This window comes from Epinephelus moara, chromosome 17, assembly GCF_006386435.1.
Source record: "Epinephelus moara isolate mb chromosome 17, YSFRI_EMoa_1.0, whole genome shotgun sequence".
Classification (NCBI taxonomy): domain Eukaryota; kingdom Metazoa; phylum Chordata; class Actinopteri; order Perciformes; family Serranidae; genus Epinephelus; species Epinephelus moara.
In genome coordinates this window covers 19,713,172-19,735,008 of record NC_065522.1, presented here as the reverse complement: position 1 = coordinate 19,735,008, position 21,837 = coordinate 19,713,172, and the positions used below count along the sequence as shown (strand labels likewise).

Genomic DNA, 21,837 nt, shown 5'->3' with positions numbered 1-21,837 from the left:
GGGCATGAGATATGCCCATTCAAAGTTTGCAATTTCAGTCGGTTGCTATAGCGCCCCGCTTTGGCCAATTGATGTAATATTGCTTCATTTGCATCCTCCCATGACCCTCTACCACTGTGCCAAATTTCACATGGATTGACCAAGTCAGTGAGGAGAAAAACGTGGAACACACACACACAGACAGAGTTTTCGTCATTATATAGTAAAATACTGCGTCCATCATCTTCATAAAATCACACACAGAGACACTAGAACTCAGGTTATATAGATAACCATTATCTGTAATGTGTGCTGCTAATATATTAAAATGACTGTAAATGCATGTAAAGGGAGAGAGCAGCACTCAGGGATAATATTTGTAGCAGTGGACAGTTTGAACTACACTTAAAACTTATTAACAGTCTCTAAATGTGCACACAGTGTTAACAAATGTAACACATGCATTAGAAGTGCCTGTAAACTACCTGTGAAGGCTGTTATCTCCGGCAGTAATATATCCTTTAGCCATTACACGTTTGTCGGTAATGCATGCAGTCGCCTGAGTAAATACAATTCTGCTGCATTAGGCAGAAGTTCAATAACAGGACGATGATGGACAGGATTCGAGATTGTTCAGAATCATTTTAGCTAAACTCGGTTTTATTTTTTATTTTTTTCCAGTGGGTTTCATAATGAGTGAGCGTGAGCACGTGGGTTGAAGTGAAATGCCTAAAAGAAAAGCCAATTAGTTACACCCTGAGAGATGCGAAATTATATCTGCGGATGGGTAGGAGAGACTTCTGACCTGAGAGGTAGATTTTGGAGGCGGACATTCGCTTCGACCTGAGCTCTTCTGCCTCCCACTCTCTAATCCCTCACCTCCTGCGGCTCCAGCTATACCAAAGCTATATTCTGAGAGAGGGGAGGACGGTTTAATGCACTGAGACGTATAGATAAAAAAGGCATGTATTGAGAGGGAAAGACAAGATGTAACATCCCTCAAACTGCAACACTGCTTGAATTAGAGAGATTTAATGAGGTCATTACGTAATTTTTTTTGTGGCATTTTTTTCATTTTTGGAATCAGAGCTTTGCTGTTTTAGAATAGACACTGCCATACATGGACAGCCGAACAGATTTTTGTAAAGTCGAGGTGAGTTTCATGGGAGATTTAAAGATGGAGAGTGGGTGGGACTCCTACACTCTGCCTCTCAGTCCATCTGAGTAGAGGAGAAAAAATATACTCGGAGAGAGAAAGAGAGCACAGGAGGTTGTGAAATGTCAGGTTATATTTAATGAGAGATTTAATGAAGGAGATAGAGACTATGTGCTTGTACTCACAGAGTAGAACATGAAGGAACAGGACTGAGGGAGAATAAGGAAACAGTCAGGTCCAGGAGCTCCTTACCCTTCGAGCAGAGGACAAGCTCACCCGTCATATAACAGAGATGGTAAATGATTGTTATTGCCGTGTTAATGCCTAGGGATGGGAATCGCCAGAGGACTCACGATACGATATTATTGTGTTATCATAAAACTTTGGCAACATCAGTTTTATCTCATAAGCTACGAAGTTTTCAGCCTGTTTGTCTGACGTCCTGTTTATACCAAAACAATTTCAACCAAAAACTTTAGTTGCGTTTTGACTGATCGTTTACACAACAGCGGCGTTTTTGGGTGCCTGAATACGCAGTGTTTTGAAAACGGGCTCCAGAACAACAATGGCGAGTTTATCAAGGCTGTAGATCTACTGTAGCAACTCCACCTCGTTGTCCGTTTGTCCAAACGTTCGTGCGGTTGCCATTTTGTTCGTTTGTACATCACCACTCTGTCGAAGGAAGCGCATGTCCGCAGGCGTGTGTTGTTTCATTAGAAAGTCACACCGGCAACTACTGGCCTGGCACTATACTACAGCGTTTTTGGTCATTTTTGCGGAACCGTGTGCACCGCGATTGTTATCAAAACATTGTCATCTGAACGCGGAACTTTTTTCAAAACGAAAATGAGAAACGATTCTGTTTTCAGCGGATCGTTTTCATGTAAACATGGCCTGACTTTTAATTATTTTTATTGCAGCAAAATGTGGTGCAAGGCAGACAGACTGACCAACACCGCCTGTCAGAAATGCTAGACCAGGCGTCTAGAGCGCAGAAACACGAGGCGTGACGCAACAACCACAAGCAAAAAGCTTCATTCTCACTAAGCCTCCAGCTGCTTACGCTTTCTGTGTGATCAGGGCCCAAAGCATTATTTAATATAAATGTCCAGAGAAAAGTATCATTTACGAGAATCTGCGTAGTGACTGATTGTAAATTCAGACAGCTGAGACTTTGAGGTGGCTGAGAAAGACTCATTAAGTCCAAAAGCAACAAAGACAAAAGGACGGTATGTGAGGGGAAGGAGCGATGAAGCAAACGTGCAAGTTAAAAGGGGAAAAAAAAAAAAAAAGGGCTGGCAAAGACGAACCAGACACAAAGTCTGGATATATTGTATAGAAAACAGTACAGCGGAGTCTATTCCTCCCTCCAGATCTCTGTCAGGGAGATTTTTGAGCTGCTATCCCGGTGGTTTGGTTGCCATGGTGAAATCTAAAGGCTTGTCTCCATGCTGAAGTCCAGCACAGTTGGCCAGCGCTCTGTGTGTGTGTGTGTGTGTGTGTGTGTGTTTGTGTGTGTGTGTGTGTGTGTGTGTGAGGGAGAGAGTGTCTGTTTCTGTTTACGCCTGGCTTTGATAAAAAGAAAGACAGAGGAGGAAGAGTTGTGCAAGCATGTGAAGTGATCATATGACTGTCACGATGTCTCATGTTGACCTCCCGTACTCACTCATGTACGTGTGCGTACAGTGTTTTCTCGCACTTTTTGTGCATTGCATCACCACGGTGGTGATTGTGAACCAGAACTGGTGTCGTCGGTAACAAAATGTAGTGTTTCAGTGTTTTCCAGCCCTCGATAATTGAGTCTAAAAAGGAAAATCTAAACGTACGACTTCACTTAAATGCACACTTTAAATGTGTTTGCCAGTCTTTGCAGTTGGGGCTTTTATTCTGAAAGGGGCTGGGGGGGGTGTGAGGTGAAGTGAGGAGGGGAGGGAGGATGGTCTCTGCCCTGTCGCTAGGTAACAGTCTCCAGGCCTAAAGGCAAAGCCAGGCCTGGTCTCCATGGCAACGTCATTGGTGTGGAGGGTGAATGGAGTTTTGGTGGTCGTGGTATATATGTATGTCTGTATGTATGTGTGTGTGTGTGCGTGTGTGTGTGTGTCTAACAAAGAGAAGCACTCAGCAGGTTGATTATCGCTGCAATTGAAAGTGGAAAGGTAACAGTGAACACAGCAAGTGTTGTGAAATATGAGGCGTATAATGGAGGGTAAAATAATAGATGTGATCTCTGTAAGTGCTTCAGAAGATATTGTTGCAGCTCTCAGACCAAGGTCTTCCACATTTGTACTTGACATTATCTTTATTTGGACGCACACCACCTCAGAACCGCATTCAGGCACTTGAGAACACACATTGATCGGCCGCTGCTGTGTCGACTCTACAGGCATGTTTGTGCCTGCATTCTGCGCATGCTGTTGCACATTTATGAAATCCCTTTGTGGTCAGACGTGAAGAGAAAGACAGACACGAGAGAGAGGATCAAACAGGAAAAGAGACAAGAAAGGAGAGGAAGAGAACGGTATAGGGAGAACAGTGGGGCTCCGAGATGGATAATGGCCTGATTGCACAATGTATAGCAGACTGTGGTGGATGTGGTGGTGGGGGGTTAACAGTTTAGTCACGCAGTGGAAGAAGACTGGCATCTATACACACCATGAAGTCTATGGAAATTTATTGATGACAAAACTACTGAGCGAGTGCAAAAATAATCCAATTTTTTTTATTTTTTTTTTATTTAACCCTTTGAACTCTGCAATAGAAACGGTCCGCCAGTGCATACATTGTTATGTTTGCTTATTGCGACGTCATTTCTTGAAATAGGCTAAAAGGTTATGTGAGTCAGTAAACCATGATAATTGATTTAAGTATTGAAACTGAGCTAAGAAAAAAAATTAAAAACATTTTTTTCATCCATTTTTTCCAACACATAATTATCAAGAGATTTCTAATTGTAGAAATTTTTCTTAACTCTCTCTCAATTTCAAACACAAGTACACAAATCAGCTTCACTTTAACTCACAGCATTCACAGACAAACACTTGTCTTATCTGGACACATTTTCCCCACAAATACAACATGCTAATATTTTTAGCACAAGCCTATGGCATTTTACAATGTATAAATTAGCCTAGTGGCTAGCGGACTTTTCCTCTACTCATATGAAGCCAGGGACAACAGCAACATTTAACAAAGGTAACGTTACAAAATTTGGCTCCATTACAACTCACAAGGTTCACTGACAAAACTAATACCTGATACCTAACATGTTTTCTAAACAAATAAAACATGCTAATGTTTTTAGCACAAGCCTATGGCATTTTACATTGTATAAATTAGCCTAGCAGCTAGCGGACTTTTCCTCTACTCATGTGAAGCCAGCGACAACAGCAACATTTAACAAAGGTAACGTTACAAACTTTGGCTCCATTACAACTCACAGGGTTCACTGACAAAACTAATACCTGATACCTAACATGTTTTCTAAACAAATAAAACATGCTAATGTTTTTAGCACAAGCCTATGGCATTTTACATTGTATAAATTAGCCTAGAAGCTACCTGATTTTTCCTCTGCTCATATGAAGCCAGGATAAATCACACACAGGACATAAAATGCTATTTTTGTGGAGGCTGTATTGTCTTTACAATTTATTGTTTCTTATCTGTGAAATTGAAGTAAATAAAAGCTTTGTTTCAACTGAGGGAAATAGTTTCAGCTTACAAAAACAGACAGGAGTTACATTTCTGGAGAGGTGCAAATCAGGCTACAGCGTAGGATACAGTGTTGATTTGATGCTGAAGTATAAATCCCGCATTCGAGGGGCTGGTGGGCTGATTTCTTTACCTTTAGGAAGAACCAGGCTAGCTGTTTCCCCCTGTTTACAGTCTTTATGCTAAGCTAAGCTAGCCAGCTTCTGGCTGTAGCTTCATGTATTTACCAAACCAATATGGGAGTGATATTAATCTCATAATCCAACTGGCTGCAAGTAAACAAATAAGTGTATTCCCCACACTGTTCTTATAAAGACTTGAACTGTGAAAGATACAATACAACCCTGTTGATAAGCTCCCCTGAGTGCTTAAAATCAGCCAGAGAAAACTGTGAGATTTCAAACTGAGCATGAACGCCTCTTTTTACAAGTGCAAATGTTTCCCTTGCAGATTGATCACAACTTGAATGGATTCACTGTGTATGTTGTTTTAGCACCAACAAACTTCCATAATTTACACATAATGGTATACATTTATGGAGTGGAGAGTCTTTAGTTACCAGAAGTCTTTTTTTATCCTGTTTTTGTTTATTTATTTGTTTACTTCGGTCCCAGGAAACAGTTTAATAAAGTTATTTTATTGTTCAGACTTCTTGAACAGTTTAATATATATCTGAATGTGGCTTTGACTTTGTAATATTAGTGACAGCTCTTTCTCTCTGTCTGTCTGTCTCGCATTTAAAGACACACACACACACACACACACACACACACACACACAGGCACACACACACAGGCACACACACAGGCAGGCAGCAGAGACAGAGGAACGAGCAGACAAAAGCATGTTTGTGTTCATGAGAATGTGAAGCACAGTGGGACTCTATGTATGGAAGCAGTGTCAGGCTCGTCCCAGAGAGACCAGGGAGGAGGGAGCGTCAGTGAGAGGGGATTTCACAAACTCTTTTACTTAGAGCATGACTGCAATGTTGCACAGGGATTTAAAAAAAAATACGCGTATACAGATCTCAGTTTTGTCTCAGAGCGTCTTGCAAAACGCTGAATGCATGGTAGTCGGCCTTCAAGGAGATAGCTGTGTGCAAAAAATAACTTTCTGTGGCCTTCTCTCTAATCACTAATACATTTAGTGGTTATATCTGATCACACAGTACAGGTGGGTTTATTCATTGTCGTACTTCCTGTCTTTGTTGTCAGGCAACAGCAAAAGCTGCAGCTGGATCTATTGATCTGCCCACGAACTGCTGTTTGGCTGGGTTAGTAGGAAGCAGTTTTTGGCCCATGAACACATTTCATACAGCAATGCCAGATAAGTAATCAATTCATTAAGGATGCACTGATAGGGATTTTTTCAACAGATAGCGTATATAACCTGTAGTTTATGTACACCTGACAGTCGGTTCACTACAGATGAACATAATAAATACAAGGATGTGAAAGTAAAATGACTTTTAATCAGTATTAAATTTATGTATAACGATAAGAGAGAGGGAGATGATGAAGTCCAATGCTCGGCGGAATTTATACTTCTGCGTTGAATCGACACCATAGCTATGGTGTAAGCTCAACATAGAGCCTACGACGTAACTACGTGTCGTGGCAATGCAAACCTCCTGTCTGTTTTTGAAAGCTGAAAACATTTCCCTCAGTGAAAACAAAGCTTTTATTTACTTTAGAAGACCATAAAGCCTCCACAAAAATAGCATTTTAAGTCCTGTGTGTGATTTATCCTGGCTTCATATGAGTAGAGGAAATCTCAGCTTGTCACTAGGCTAATTTATACAATGTAAAATGCCATAGGCTTGTGCTAATAACGTTAGCATGTTATATTTGTTTGGAAAACATGTTTAGTATAAGACAGTTGTTTTGTCAGTGAACCTTGTGAGTTGTAATGGAGCCGAATTTTGTAACGTTACCTTTGTTACATGTTGCTCTTGTCCCTGGCTTCATATGAGTAGAGGAAAAGTCCACTAGCTGCTAGGCTAATTTATACAATGTAAAATGCCATAGGCTTGTGCTGATAGCGTTAGCATGTTGTATTTGTTTGGAAACATGTTTAGTATAAGACAGTTGTTTTGTTGGTGAACCTTGTGGGTTGTAATGAAGCAGAATTTTGTATCGTTACCTTTGTTAAATGTTGCTGTTGTCCCTGGCTTCATATGAGTAGAGGAAAAGTCCACTAGCCCCTAGGCTAATTTGTACAATGTAAAATGCCATAGGCTTGTGCAAATAGCGTTAGCATGTTATATTTGTTTGGAAACGTGTTTCGTGGTGTTTTCATCTTGCACCATGCACTTTATGTACAGATTACACGAAGACCAAATGAGACATGTGGGTGTTCTATCTGCCTCATTGCACTGTGCGCTCTGTATGGGCATGTGCACCTTGTATGACTGTTTTCTGAAACTGTGAGCACTCACACTTTGGACGCCGTGTGTGCGTTGTCCCATGGATTTCAATGCACTCTATTTTCTTGTACCATTTCAGTGTGTCTTTTTTTATGTCTCTTTGTAATATTTTAATTTTTCTCTTGTTATTTCTTCTTTTGCCTGCCTCAGGGACTGCAGATGGAAACTAGCTAAAAAGCTATAATCTGGTGCAGTGCATCTTTACTCTGTTGAGTCCAATGTTCTCTGTACATGGTCCCTGATAAAAAAAAAATAAACAAATTAAAATAAACGAATTGAATTAAGACAGTTGTTTTGTCTGTGAATCTTGTGAGTTGTAATGGAGCCAAATTTTGTAAGGTTACCTAGCAGAGAGTTAGAGCTTAAAAATCAAAAATAAAGCATAAACCATGTGTAAACCATGAAAAATAAATAAAAACATGTCTAATAAAAGTACTAAATGAATGTAAAAAAAAAAAAAAAAAGCATTAAAGTTTTAAAAATTTGAAGCATGGCCAAGACTGACTATTTTAGGCAGAACGTCTTTATTTGGCGGTTGAGAAAGAGTGAAAGGCAGCAGGGAGAGGGGGGGATGTGACGGAGGTGGTGGGAGACAGAAACACTAAATGTAGCCACTCTATCCATTGTTGTTGTTTTGTTTTTTTTGTTCCCCCCCTTCTCCTCTAAAAGTATACAAAAGCAGCGCCAGTCCATTGTGGTGCAAAACAGAGAGCAGGCAGGGCGACCTGGGTCGAGAGAGGAGGCACCGGGACCAACACACACACACACACACATTCATTCTTTCAGTCTCCCTCCATCTCACACACACAATTCACAAGCTTGTGAGTCGAAGCGTTCAAACACACATTTTCTTTTGTGCACGCAAATACATGAAAACGCACACACACGATTCCCAAACTTGCATTTCAAGGCAGGAGCCACACACACACACACACACACACACACACACAGACCCTTGTTGTATTCACTGGAGTTAAGGTGCATATCCCTGCTCTCTCCCACGCAGTGCTTTGTGTTGATTGAGCAAGTTGCTCTGGTTAGAGAGGAGATGAATGTGACATTTAAGACTGAAGTAACACACACACACACACACGCACTCTCCCTCTCGCTCTGTCTCTCTCACCACATGCACAGTAAAAAGCGCTCTGTCATCATTGTGCTCTCGCCCCGAGGCTGAGATCGTGGATCAGACAAACCAAACCAAATGCCACCAATTAGCCATTAGAGAACAGACAAACAAATCATGACCTTAAATCCGCCTGTGGTACAGCAGCATCCCATACATCTCACACACACTTTAAGACTGTCACTATTTGTCAGCGTGCATATGGACCTATTCATGCAGTCGCCAGTTATTGACTGGAAATGTGATTTCTGTATCAAATGTATCCGTATTTTTCAATGGATGAGTGATCTCTTTTTTCCATCCCTGCTGTTAATCATCTTTTCAGGGTCTGCTGCTCAGCTAGAGAGCATCATCTCCTGCCCATATGTCCCTGTGAGCATGCTTCAGACGATTGCATTGTTGCACCATAAGATGCTTAAGCTGCCTCTACAGTATCTTAAGCTCCACAGCGAATGGGGGCCCTCTGGTGGTAGCTGCGGGTAACGGCAGCTCTGTTATATAGGTCACAGCGCTCATCACAGAGCCTCTTCTGGGCTTTCTGTACGCCGTGTTTATCTGTGATGAGACTGAGGGGATCAGAGGCAGACAGAGCTTCGTGCCAGTGCCCATGATGCACTGCATTCAGCGGCAGCCTCTTGCCAGCTGCATGGATGCCAGGGATGGGGAGGGGCTGCTGTGTGTGACACAGGAAGAGACGTATGTGCGCAGATGCATGTTTATGTTGTGGGAAGCTTATGTGAGAGAAGATGACTGCAACTTGCATCGCTCCCCAAAGTTGCCAGAGTGTCCCTGAGCGAGACACTGGATCCCGTTCAGCTCAGCTGCAGCTGTTTTTAGGTGACCTTAATCATTTCCACATAGCTAAACCACTGCCTCGTTAAAGTCACCAAGGGCTGGGAAAAGTCTCACCAGGATGTCGGGACGAGGAGGCCTTTGGAAATCTTGAGGCAGCAGTGTGATTGGAAGTGAGGTTGAAAATGTTGAACGCAGCACCTGCAGTTGGTTTTTGGTTTGAGCATGATGTCATTGGCATCCCACTGTGTTTACGCCTTTTTCTAGACCATTTTTAGCCTTAATTTTCTTGAGACTTACGTCATCTTACTCGACAGCGAAAAGAGAAATGTAAAAAGAAATGCAGATAAGAGGATTAGAGACGAGCTAACGTCAGCTTTCTTTATATGATCATCTGCTCCAGGCATGCTACTGCAAGTGTTTATATTAGCCTACACTGTTACATGTAGCTACATGCTAACATCAAGGCAACATGTAGTCTTGGTTGCTGATGTTGTAAATTCTACCCCAGTTTGGGATCAGATTCCTGTTGTAACATGTCCAGTTGTGTTTACAAGCTGTTATAGGTGAGTCTTCTCAGCAGGAAGTGCCGCAGTTCTCCGTTACAGTCATTCCCCAGCTTCAGTTACACTACTTACATACATGTAGCTACATGCTACATCAGGGAAACATGTAATCTTGGTTGATGATGTTGTTAATTTCTTCCTGATTTTGAATCATAATTCATAAGCATAATCATAAAGCATGTCTAGTTGTGCTTAGAAGCTTTAATTGGTTATTTAATTTTATTTTTTACAGTAGAAAGTGCCACTGTTCTCTGTTACAGTCATTCCCCCACTGCAAGTACACTGCTACATGTAGCTACATGCTAACATCAGGGAAACATGTACTCTTGGTTGCTGATGTTGTTCGTTTCTCCCTAATTTTGGATCAGATTCCTGCCAGAACACTGTGTTTAGAAGCTTTTATTGACGATTTTTTAATTTATTTTTTATGGTAGAAAGTTCCACTTTTCTCTGTTACAGTGAGCCTCCCACTGCAAGTACACTGCTACATGTAGCTACATCTAATCTTGGTTGCTTGGTTGTGTTTAGAAGCTTTTATTGGTGATTTGTCTTTACGGTAGAGAGTGCTGCTGTTCTCCATTACAGTCATTCCCCAACTGCAAGTATATTTCCACATATAGCTTCATGCTAACATCAGGGAAACATGTAATCTTGGTTACTGATGTTTTTTAATTACATCTCGATTTCATATCATACTTCTCCTGGAACGTGTTCAGTTGTATTTAGAAGCTTTTATTGGTGATTTATTTGTGATTTTTTACGGGAGAAAGTGCCACTATTATCCATTACAGTAATTTCCCCCACTGCAAGTACAGTGCTACATGTAGCTACATGCTAACATCAGAGTAACACGTATACTTGGTTGCTGATGTTGTTAATTTCTGCCCAATGTTTTTGGTGATTTTTTTTATGGTAGAAAGTGCCACTATATTTCCTTACAGTCACTGAAGGCCCGACACTGAGTGACCTTGACCGTTTGATTGAGAAGGCTTAAGAAAAGCAATATTCATTTTTTGAACCAAAGGAGAATGTAGTGAATTTTGACTTTTTTGCTTGAAAATTGACTTGCAGGATTACTGAATTATCTTAATTGTTGCTAAATAATTTTGATCTAAGAGTCGGTTTTATATAAACAATATTTCATTCACCTCCTGCACACAGATTTGTTTGTTTCTCTTCACATTGTGCAAACCACTATAAAACATCTGCAGTAATATGCACCAATGCTTGCAATCATCTGGATATGAAGATGAATATGAATAGCTTGACGCAAATATGTTATTAACCCAGATCAGAGCTGCAATCTGAAGCCTGCGTTTGCCTCCCGATCTGTTTTCTTCCAAACTAAGGCAGCTGAACGAAGCAGACGGCCTCACAACACGCCTGAATCACTCTGTCTGTTTCTCTGCCTCTCTTTCACTGTGCTTCTTTTATGTCTGTTTCTCTCTGGCTGCCTGTTTCTGAACAACCCGCATGCCAACACACACACTCCCACACACTCGCACACACACACAGGCAAATACTCTATCTTTGTGAGGATAACCTAAACCCTGCGATCTTGACAACGCTCATTCCTTAAAGCGAGCCTGATCCGTAACCACTGCATGCCTATGTACTGAATCCTTAAACCACTGTTCTCATTTCAGGTCTAAATCTGAAAACAAGTCACGTATTTTAATATCTCGCATGCATACAGAGCTGCCTGTGATCTTTTTCTATCCAAGTGGGAAACCTATAAGTAGGAAAGCACCTATCTGACTTTTTTTTTCTGAACTTGTATCACATATCTGCAGATACAGAGTACCCATCCGATATATTAAATCTTTTTCCTAGGGATGTGCAGAATGTGAAACTCTGGGCCTCTTGATATCATTTTCATGTGAGGTAACACAGACAAAAACAATGTATCTGATAGCAGGAATACTGAATTTACTTTTATGTCATGTGTGCCTTATTTTGTTCTTTGAACGCATGCGTGCATAGTCATTAATACAGTGCATCAATTTAGGTTGCGATTGTGTTAGGCTTGCATAATGAAAATAAAGTTCTTGAATGTTCTGTGATTCTGCATAAGCACAGAACTGCTCTTCTTCAATGAGGCCAGTAGAGGGAGACAGAGAGCTGCAGAAATGTTCTCTAGAGCCTGAGATGATTTGATGGAGGTAAATCATAGCCATTCACACATGACGTTGTAGGTCGCTTTTTAATGTACTTCCTAATATATGTGGAGGGTACAGAGTTTAAAGGACAAGGCCAATGTGATACTGTATGTTTCTTACTGTCAACACACCCTTGAAAATGCCATAGTCCTTTTCCTCTGTTCCTTGCTGCCACAGGCCCCTTCTGAAGATGTAACATATAGATATATAAAGCCTGAGTAATTTACCAAAAAAGCAGGCCACTGTAATTAATAGCAAACTGTACTCAAACAGGAAGAAGTAGTGCATCTGCTGGGGACTATTTTCAGATGTAATTAATACACATTTGGTGCTCTTGTGAGTATTTACAGCAGCAGACCTGTATATGTGTGATTGATTCAAAGGGGCTCTATGTGAAATTCAGAGCTCATAAATTGTCTGGACACGGTTCTCAAAACATGTTTGCCAACTCTGCTGTTTTTCTGGGAGACTCTAGTTTTTCTTGCCCTCACTTGGTTTCCTACCTGGGTCACAATTGGGCCGTATTCTTCCCAATTTATGACAGATTTTCACACCTTCTCTTTCCTTTTCATTATCACAGCCTGTTTCTGGCACTGTATAGCGTGCAGCATAGTCTACTGTTTCCTCCCCCTCTCCCTCCTTCTCTGACCCTCGGGCTTGCGACGGACGCCCGCCCATGACCATGTTACAAGTGTGTAGGCCCGACACCGACAGATAGTGATGGCCAAATGAAGCCTCATGAACCACTTTCTTTATTTTCTGACTCCACCAGATGGCAGTCTTGGTTTAAAGATAAAGGCTGAGGGACCTGCAATGAAGTGTGCTTTCAAACCTTTGTTGAACAGACAGTGCCATCTGGTGGCTTCAGAAAATAAAGACTGGTTCATGAGGCCTCATTTGGCCATCACTACCGACAGGATGTTCTAGCAGGGGTTTCAGGGGTGCCTTGGTGGTTGGAGGGAACTTGCTTGCCCTCTTTTACCTCAGTGGGGTACCCAGCTGTCTTCCAGTGACTGTTGCTTTCCGGTGACCGGTGCTTTCTGCCCTGTTTGGTTCGGTTCACTCGAACTCAAGTTCTTTGCCACCCTAAGTGCAGTTCATTTGGGCAGGTGTGAACGCAGCAATCACACTCTGGTGCGCACCAAATCAACCGGGACCTTCTTAAAGAGGTGGTCTTGGTCTGGTTACAAACAAACTCTGGTGCGGTTCATTTGTGGTGAGAACGTGTTCCGACCTTGATCTGAACCATCACATGACACATTGTTTGGGTTAAACATGAGCATGTTACAGTCCTGGAGGATTATTAATGTGCACCTCCTCCTGTACTGCCTTAATATGCACATTCAGCACATCCAATGCATCAAAACATTGTTTTCTAGTTGGAGTCGCACCTCGTTTTCAAACTGTATGGTTTGACTAAAATGAACAATGACAGCAATATAGTCCACGATGAGCAGCGCTAAAATCAACCTGCGTAGTTGTCCATTCATTGTGACATTAGAAAGTGTCCTTTTCTGAGTGCGTAGACCCCCCCCTTTTGGATGTCCATTAAGGTGCAGTACAATGTTATGACCCATTTTGTCCCGTCCAGTCTTTCCAGTCAATCTCTTCTTTCAGGTACAAAGAGAGAGGATTGGCCTGTTTGATATCATCTGGTCTCTGTGCTTCTCCGTCCCACTCTGACAGTATGCTATCGTCATTAGATTTCTTAACTTTCCATTCTAGAGTCTGGGAAGTAGGTGGGCTGTTTGCACACTGAGCAATTCAACAACACATGGATATTTTCAGTCGCTCTTCTTTTTCTGTTCCTCTCTCCCCTTTAGTTTCTGTTTGCTTTGGCATTCGCTTATTCAGTATATCTAACTGCTTCCTCTCTCTCTGTCTCTAACCAGACCATGGCGGAGTACAGCTCTCTGCTCAGCGACCTGTCTGAAAACATCACCAACGAAGACTTGGAGCAGCTCAAGTCGGCCTGCAAGGAGGACATCCCTGAGGACCAGAGCAACAACATCACCTCCTCCAAGGAGTGGTTCAGCTACCTGGAGAAGAACGACAAGCTGGCCCAAGGTGAGAAACACAGACTGAGCTCCAACATTCAATCACATCATTTAGCTTATATTTAATCTACGTGGGTGTAAATGTGTTAGAGCAGTTTGTCTCTTCTTATTTCCACATCCATCATGCGTCAACTGATGACCAGAACATCTTTGTATGACATATCCGAAGGCTGTTTCGCTGCTAACGACCCTTCTTGTGCAGATAATCTGTCGTACATCGAGCACATCTTTGAGATTTCACGGCGACCGGACCTGCTGACGAGGGTGATCGAGTACCGCACCACCGTGCTCAAGATCTCTGAGGACGACGAGATCGACACCAAGCTCACACGCATCCCCTCAGCCAAGAAATACAAAGGTAACAGAATGTGTATATAAAAGGTTAGAGATCAGTTTACTAAAATATCAGGCCAATTTTACCCCTTCTTTGGGCATAACTGGATCTTTGATTTGGCAGAAGTTACTCTGATTGGCTTCCTGGTCTCCCAAATCTAGTCAAGTTCTGCCCCCTATTGGCAAAACAGAAAACTGTCTTAATCCTCTGAGACCTGCATAGAATCATTATTGCCTTTTTTCGGGGGGACAGGGGATATTTAGAGGGTGATAACACGTCAACAGTATACACCACGTAGAAGAGTCATGCATCGTCTGAAAGCTGGAAACCTGAAGATTAATTTGAGATGCAGCTCAGCACTGTGTGTCAAGTCTTTCTAGTCATAGATATGTAATAATTGAAACTTTGAAACAACTAGAACATTATGATGGATCTTTCCATGCTCAGTTATGTCTCACATGTTTTTGCAGCAATTTTTTGTTTTGATATAATGTGGTACACAAATTTGGTGCTAAATTTAAGGATTTTTTGCCATTTGTGAATTCATAAAAATGGTCAAAAAGTTCTCAAAAATGCCATTCAGGTTAAATCCCAGTTACACTCCTTGGGTCTCATTCATGAAACGTGAGCAGAACGAATTTGTGTGTAAACTGTTTGCAGTCGGAAATTTACGTGTATTTCGGCATACATCAATATGTTAGTAGCTCTAGTGTTTTCGTAGGTACTAACAAAATCTATACCTGCTAGTTGCTAGTAGTGCTTATAAGATAATGCACATAAATGTTGTTTGTCATTATCAGAAATTACAATTTTAATTTGTATTGTGCTCTGTTAGGTTCACAATACACAGATGCCTTTGAAACATGTAAGTTAAACATGACAAGAGATTAGAAATATGACACATTATATAGTTGGCATTTAGCAGATTTAAGCTTCAGATTAGGGTTCTTAAAAACATGAATGAGTTATTTAAATCGACTGAGTTTTGGTTTAATAAGACCTGTGGACGTGGGGAAGCAGTTCGGCGTGTGTCTCCGCTCACACCGGGCAGCTGGTGAACCTGAATCTGGCAGAGAGTTGGAGGGAGACGGTGTGGTTTTACGCCACACTACCTTACTTGTTGTTAAACTTAACGGTGGGTTATTGCCCACATTAGACTGCCTGTATTAAGATGTTTAATAGTGCTTTAATTTCACAACAGAGACAAAGAATGCCGAGGCTCAAACAGACAAACAGGCAAACTGACAGAGAGGTCTCTCGGATGATACAAGCATTGTGCTCATCTGCAGAGCTGTGATTTGGAGGAGCCTCCTGTAGCTGTTGTTTTTTTTGTGTGTACCTGTGCGTTTTTGCATCAAGTTTCATACTGAATCATTTTCGTTTAATTTTTTGGATCATTCTTGCAACAGACACCGGCACCTGTTACCTCCCTCCAGGCCTCTGATTTACCTGTCCCTGTCACATTACAAATAATAGAAGAAAATAAAATGTTTTCCTCACCCCTACTTCACCTGAAATAACTGCAGTCTCAGCGCTGGAAAAGTTTCTTTTTCTCTTTCTCTTTGTTTGTCCCGTCTCCGCAGGTCGACAGGATGCACCTATCCATGGTAATTATCACCTCCATATATGGTGCTTACTCGTTATTCATGGGCGGGGATGTATGTTAATTGCTGACAAGCATGAGCGCGCTGTCAGTTTACGATTGATTGGCAGTCATGAACAAGCACACGTGTCTACGATCAAATCCAAGTTTTTGGTCGGCGTTTGTGAGTCCGGTGCAGGATTTTAGCACCAAGATTTTTTATTGCAAATCTACTCACAGATTTTCTAACATTTCATGAATGAGACCCATTGCCCATACCCCTCTGTTTTGCATGTTCACGTCTAGAGGCAGGGTGTAGGCAGAGTTTTGTTGGGATAGAGGGGTCGGGTGAAGTGTTAGGGCTACATGGCCTTCCAAACGGAGGCAAATTTTCAACATGTTATGAGAAATCATTGGCAAGATGGCTGCACAAGCAACTAAAGAAACCCTCAAATATTTTTTCTTCCTTTACTAACAAACAAAAATCATGAGACCCTTGTATTATCTTATTTTTTTCATGTAATATGGTCCTTTTATTTATGACAAGCTTAAGAAAAAAATGTTAGTAGTATACTGATGTCTCAGAAGCTAACAAGCCAGCTAGCTGGCTAGCTAGCTAACGTCACATTGTTATTGCTGATTTGTGCATGACAGTCCCGCATTGTAACATATTTCCATGTCACATTTTCCCATTTGGTGGTGTCTGACGCCAAAAATTCAACTTATGTCCAGCAGAGAAGTTGCACTTGTTACCGCTCCTCTAATATCAGTGCAGACTGGTAGGGCAGGAGCACGGGTTGCTAACGTTACCCTACAGAGCACTATGACCTGGTAATGAAACAGTTTTCTTTTTTATTTTATGACTTGTTTAATCGATCGACAGCGCGGGACTTAGTCAATGAATTGCAAGTGTCCATGCTTTCTGCTTCACCATCAGATAAATTATGAATATGGTGATAATACCTTTATTGCTATGGTTGTGTCTGTTAACGTATGCACCATTGAAGACGACTGTTGACGTGTCAGGGTCTTGAAGGGTTGTCCCATTTCACAGGCGAAGAGTTCAAACACTACTCCTTGTAACTCTTTAGTCTTCTTACATAAAATGGCAACGAAATAAAGTTAATTAGCTATTAAAAAGACAAATCCATTGAAAAAGACAGACAAAAAAATACAAACAAACAAAACTTTGTAGGTAATTGTCATCCTTGTCATCAGTTCTACACTCAAGATATTCAGTGATAATTGAAGGAGGACACTATTTTAGGGCCTTTTGTTCATATTCATATAACAATAATACTCTGCAGACCAGCTGTGACAAAGCATCTAATGCTTGACTGAATCTTAAAGTCAAAACCAATACTTATAGATCAGAGTCATAAAAAATAAAATAAAGAATCTGATAACTGTATTGGCTGATATATGTCATTGTTTTTACCCCTTTTTGTCCTTTCACTCTTTTCCTATCTGATGAATTGTGATTTTTAAAGAATAAATCTTGACTTTATCTTACAGGCATTCTGGTTTAATTATGTATTTTACAGGATTTTCAGTCAGAAGTAATTGTAAGAACCAAAGAGGCTTGTTTTAAAGAGGAGGGTCATGTTGCAATAAAATGTTCCTTCTCCTCCTCTCTCGGCTTTGTGCTGCCTTTTATTAGATTTATTTCTGGTCTACTACTTTTTTTCTGGCTCAGTTCAGTTCACAGGGGAAATTTAGCTTGAGGCCAGGTTGAGTTAAAACACCATAAAAACACAGGTGCAACGGCCAAATAAAATACATCAGTTCCCCCGCTATTAAAAATGATTAAATGTCTGTTTAGCACAGTTCTTTTCAGGAAGCATCATTTTTCAGATGTACACTAAAAGAACTTGACAACATTCACTGTTTTACAATGATTTGGGCTTTTTTTAATATTTTTTTTGTATTCCTTTTTTTTTTTTTTTACAATTTTCCATTATGTTGTATTGGTATTTGTTGCTTTATTTAATAATACATTTTTATTTTTATTTTTTTTATTGTGAAAAATAATTATTATTATCATCTCCTTAAAAAATCAATAAATGCAAAAACTGACCTTTTGTGTGTTTGTAGAAGCATTTTCGATGAACGATGGCGGTCTGTGCAAACATCAATGATAAATACTGTACATTTTCTCTGACTGCTTCACAATAAAAGTCAACCCATGTTACACCTATTTAATGCTTTTAATGTGAAGCAGCAGGAAGTACTGCTTAACACAGCTCTAGTGTTGTGTTAGCAGGGTAAGTGTAGCTGGACAGACTGATATGTGTGAAAAACAAACACCAGTCCATTCTGATTCCAGGGGCATCAAACACCAATGAATTATCACGCCCCTAGTGTGTGATTCCAACATTGAAGGCAGCCATACCACCTTTGAGACGCACTGGACTTCAAACTGACTCCAGTGTAAACCCATCTGTGGCAATACTTAAGGCTGATGGCAACTGACGTAGTATAAAGAGTCTGGATAGGGTGGGAGGTGGATGGGTCGTACAAAACTGGACCTTTATCCAGGAGACAACAGTTCTCATCCCGTGTGAGACCAAAAGTCAACACTGTTTTAACGTAACGTTAAACAAGTTACGTATGGTCATCGAGCACTGACATCACTCACGTGACTTATTTACGTTGCGTTACGTTACGTTACGTTACGTTACGTTACGTTACGTTACGTTACGTTACGTTACGTTGTGTAACAAACCTACTAATTTTAACCCAAAACATGTTTTTTCTAAACCTAAGTAGTTCAGTCAGCAACACTTAAGTCAAAGAAAACTTAACTTCCATTTGCAGTATTATATTTGGTGGAATGGCTCTGTTATGGGGTCCCCCTGCCTTTCCTCGGGCCTACGCAGAAAGCCTCTCCCACACTCCTACATGGAAAGCCTGAGGTGGAGAGAGCACACCTCTCTGCCCTTCCATGTGCCTGCATGCAAAGTCATAAGGCAGTGAGCACACCTCTCTGCCCTTCCACATGCAAATAAGGGAAAGCCTGAGGCAAAGAGACCAAACCTCCCTGCCCTTCCACGTGCCTACACAGAAAGCCTAAGGCAGGGAGAGCAGCAGCAAAGACCCTCCAGGAACAGAACAGAGCAGCATCAATGACAAACAGAAAAGACATTGATAAGTCAGACCCAGCATGAAAAGGAGGAGCTGGGGAGGAGGTGGGTTGCAAAGTGGCTTGCAGAGGAAGGAGCAACAGTAGGCAGGCCAGAGCAGTTTAAATAGGGCGTCCTGAATGAGATTTGCCAATTGGCAGCATGGAAAGGAACCATGTGATCTATCAGCTGACTCCCTTCCATCAATCAGCTGATCCATCACTTGAATGGGCTGTTTGAGATCAGCTGATGTAGCTGGGATTTGAGCTGAGCTTGACATCCCTATGCTCAATTTTTGTTGCATCAACTACACCATAACCCTCTCACAACTTCAATCGCGTATTACAATGCATTTCAGCTGTACATCACATAAAGGCGCTAACGGGTGCCTTGCGCGATGCAATGAGACACAGAGGGGCGTGACAAAGCATCAGTATTTAACAACCTAGGAATGAGAACGGGTTGAAAAAACAGCAACGCTGGTTGCGTGCATGCATCATTTCCTGTGATTCCCTTCTGGTTACGTAGGTGATTTAAATCCCACACAGGAATGGCGGAGTCCGCCACTAATAAATAGATTTACTGTACAGCGAGGTAGTTACAGAATGTAAATACATCAAGTGGTATATAGTATCAAAAATGAGGTTTGAAATGGAAGAGTTCTTAACGATTGTGCCTTTGCGTACAATTGCGTGGCGGGCATTTATGGGCAGATTCCTCCAGTTTTGATCCATAGCAGAAGTGTTGTGCTCTCTTGCACTTTTCTTGGCTACAACTTTTTTGGTTTCAAGTATGGGTTTCTTATGATCTCTTTCTCTGTCTCTCTCCCCTCCACCCTCTTTCTCCAACCCCTCCCCCCTAAAAGACATCATCCGCCAGCCCTCTGAAGACGAGATCATCAAGTTGGCCCCTCCCCCTAAAAAGGTGTGAGGTCTCGACCCTCAGCCCTGATCTTTGCACCTTGATTTCTTCACTCCTGGCACTCCAATCAACCGACCAACCGTTTCTGACCAACCCCATCACTCCCCCACCTCACCCACCCTCACACCTGCCACACACACACACACACATAAACACATCCACGCACATCCAGCCACGCACCCTCCTTGCACTAACACATGCTGTGACACAGAACCGCGCAGGCAGCCACCGACCAAGCAACCAATCAGATCGTAGCGATGCAGTCTCTTCCCAAGCTGAGGGGAGGTTGGAAGCTGCGGGAAAAAAAAGACGTTAGAAGAAGAGATGTGGAGACGGACCGACAGTGTGTGTGTGAGGAGAGAGAGCGCCAAAGTCTACCCTTGATTCAGACGCTGAGTGGGTCAGTTCAGAATGAGTGTAATCTGGAAACACTGTTCAATCTGTGATGCTGTGCTTATGCAACCCTGTGTGTGTGTGTGTGTCTGTGTGTCTGTGTGTCTGCATAGCAGTTAAGGTTGTTATAGTTAAAGTACCCACAAAGAATTTAAAACTACAAACCCTGCCTTCAGAACTTAATAACAACATGAAATGGCAAAGTTTTATTTTTTCAGAAAGTCTGTAGGTTACCACGGAAACAGTTAAGCTTTGTATGCATTTTCTGTACAGTGATACATCACTATGACTAACATAATTCAGCATTCAAATTAGCCAAAATGTCAAAACCACTATCTGGGGATAAAATAAAACTAAAACACGTAAATACATAATTAAAAAACAATATTTAAAACTAATCTAAATCTCACACATATGACTCTGGTTCATGTCGATGAGGGTGCTTGTTGTAGTGTGTAGCTGCGTTAATAGTCCAGGTGTGTTTTTGTGAATGAAATAGTTCAGCATTTGGGGACAGAAGTTTATTCACTTTTTTGCCATGACTTGGATGAGGAGGTCAATATCCCATTCATTTCTGTCTTTTAAATATGAAGATACAGCCACCAGCAAGCTAGCTTAGCTAAGCATAAAGACTAGAAACAGCTAGCTTAGCTAGTTTTGTTTTAACACTTTGATTTTTATAGGGAATGAATAAGTTAGATATATTGTGCGCTTTAGAGATGCTGGTAGACAGATTTCGTTAGCTTTGGTTAGAGCCATGGTAGCAGTTTATCCAATTTTTTGTGCTAAGCTTAGCTGGTTAGCTCTAGCCCTGATTTTACATTTTGGTTTTCATTGGGAATAGATATTGTGTTAATTAGTGAGCTTTAGAGGTTTTGGTAGACAGATTTTGTTAGCCTTAGTTAGCTAGCATAGCAGTTTCTCCCAGTTTCTTGTCTTTGTGCTAAGCTAAGCTAATCCGCTCTAGCCTTGTTTTAACACAGTTTTTGATTTTGTTGGTTTGTTTTTTCGTTGTTGTTTTTTTATAGGAAATAAATAAATAAATTACATATACGATGTTTGTTAGTGAGTTTTTGAGGTGCTGGTAGACAGATTTTACTAGCTTTTAACGAAGCCAGCCTAGTATTTCTCCCAGTTTCTTGTCTTTGTGCTAAGCTAATCTGCTCTAGCCTTGTTTAAACAGTCTTTTTAGAAAGAATAAATAATTGAGATATACATTGTTTGTTAGTAAGATTTGGAGGTGCTGCTAGACAGATTTTATTAGCTTTGAACAAAGTCAGCACAGTATTTCTCCCAGATTCTTGTCTTTGTGCTAAGCTAAGCTAATCGGCTCAGCTAGCCGCTTCATATTTACTTACTTACTACTTCACTACTTAAAAGTGGTATTGATCTTGTTACCTAACTCATGGCAAAAAGGCAAATGAAAGTTTTTTTCCCAAATGTCAAACTATTACTTAATAAGCCCACATAGTTTATGAAAGTATAACTAGGGAAGACCAGGGGCCATTGTAACA

The 21,837-nt window shown here is 41.2% G+C and overlaps 1 protein-coding gene across 1 annotated transcript in view; it reads left to right on the top strand.

Moving 5' to 3' along the window:
* Positions 1 to 20,084, top strand: part of LOC126404545 (astrocytic phosphoprotein PEA-15) — a 70,616-nt gene extending 50,532 nt beyond the window's left edge. The window contains exons 2-4 of the mRNA XM_050067827.1: positions 13,807 to 13,981; positions 14,174 to 14,329; positions 19,875 to 20,084. Coding sequence (XP_049923784.1) covers positions 13,810 to 13,981; positions 14,174 to 14,329; positions 19,875 to 19,939 — 393 coding nt within the window. The 5' untranslated portion in view covers positions 13,807 to 13,809 and the 3' untranslated portion in view covers positions 19,940 to 20,084. The remainder of the gene's footprint in view (positions 1 to 13,806; positions 13,982 to 14,173; positions 14,330 to 19,874) is intronic.
* The last annotated feature ends 1,753 nt before the right edge of the window (positions 20,085 to 21,837 follow it).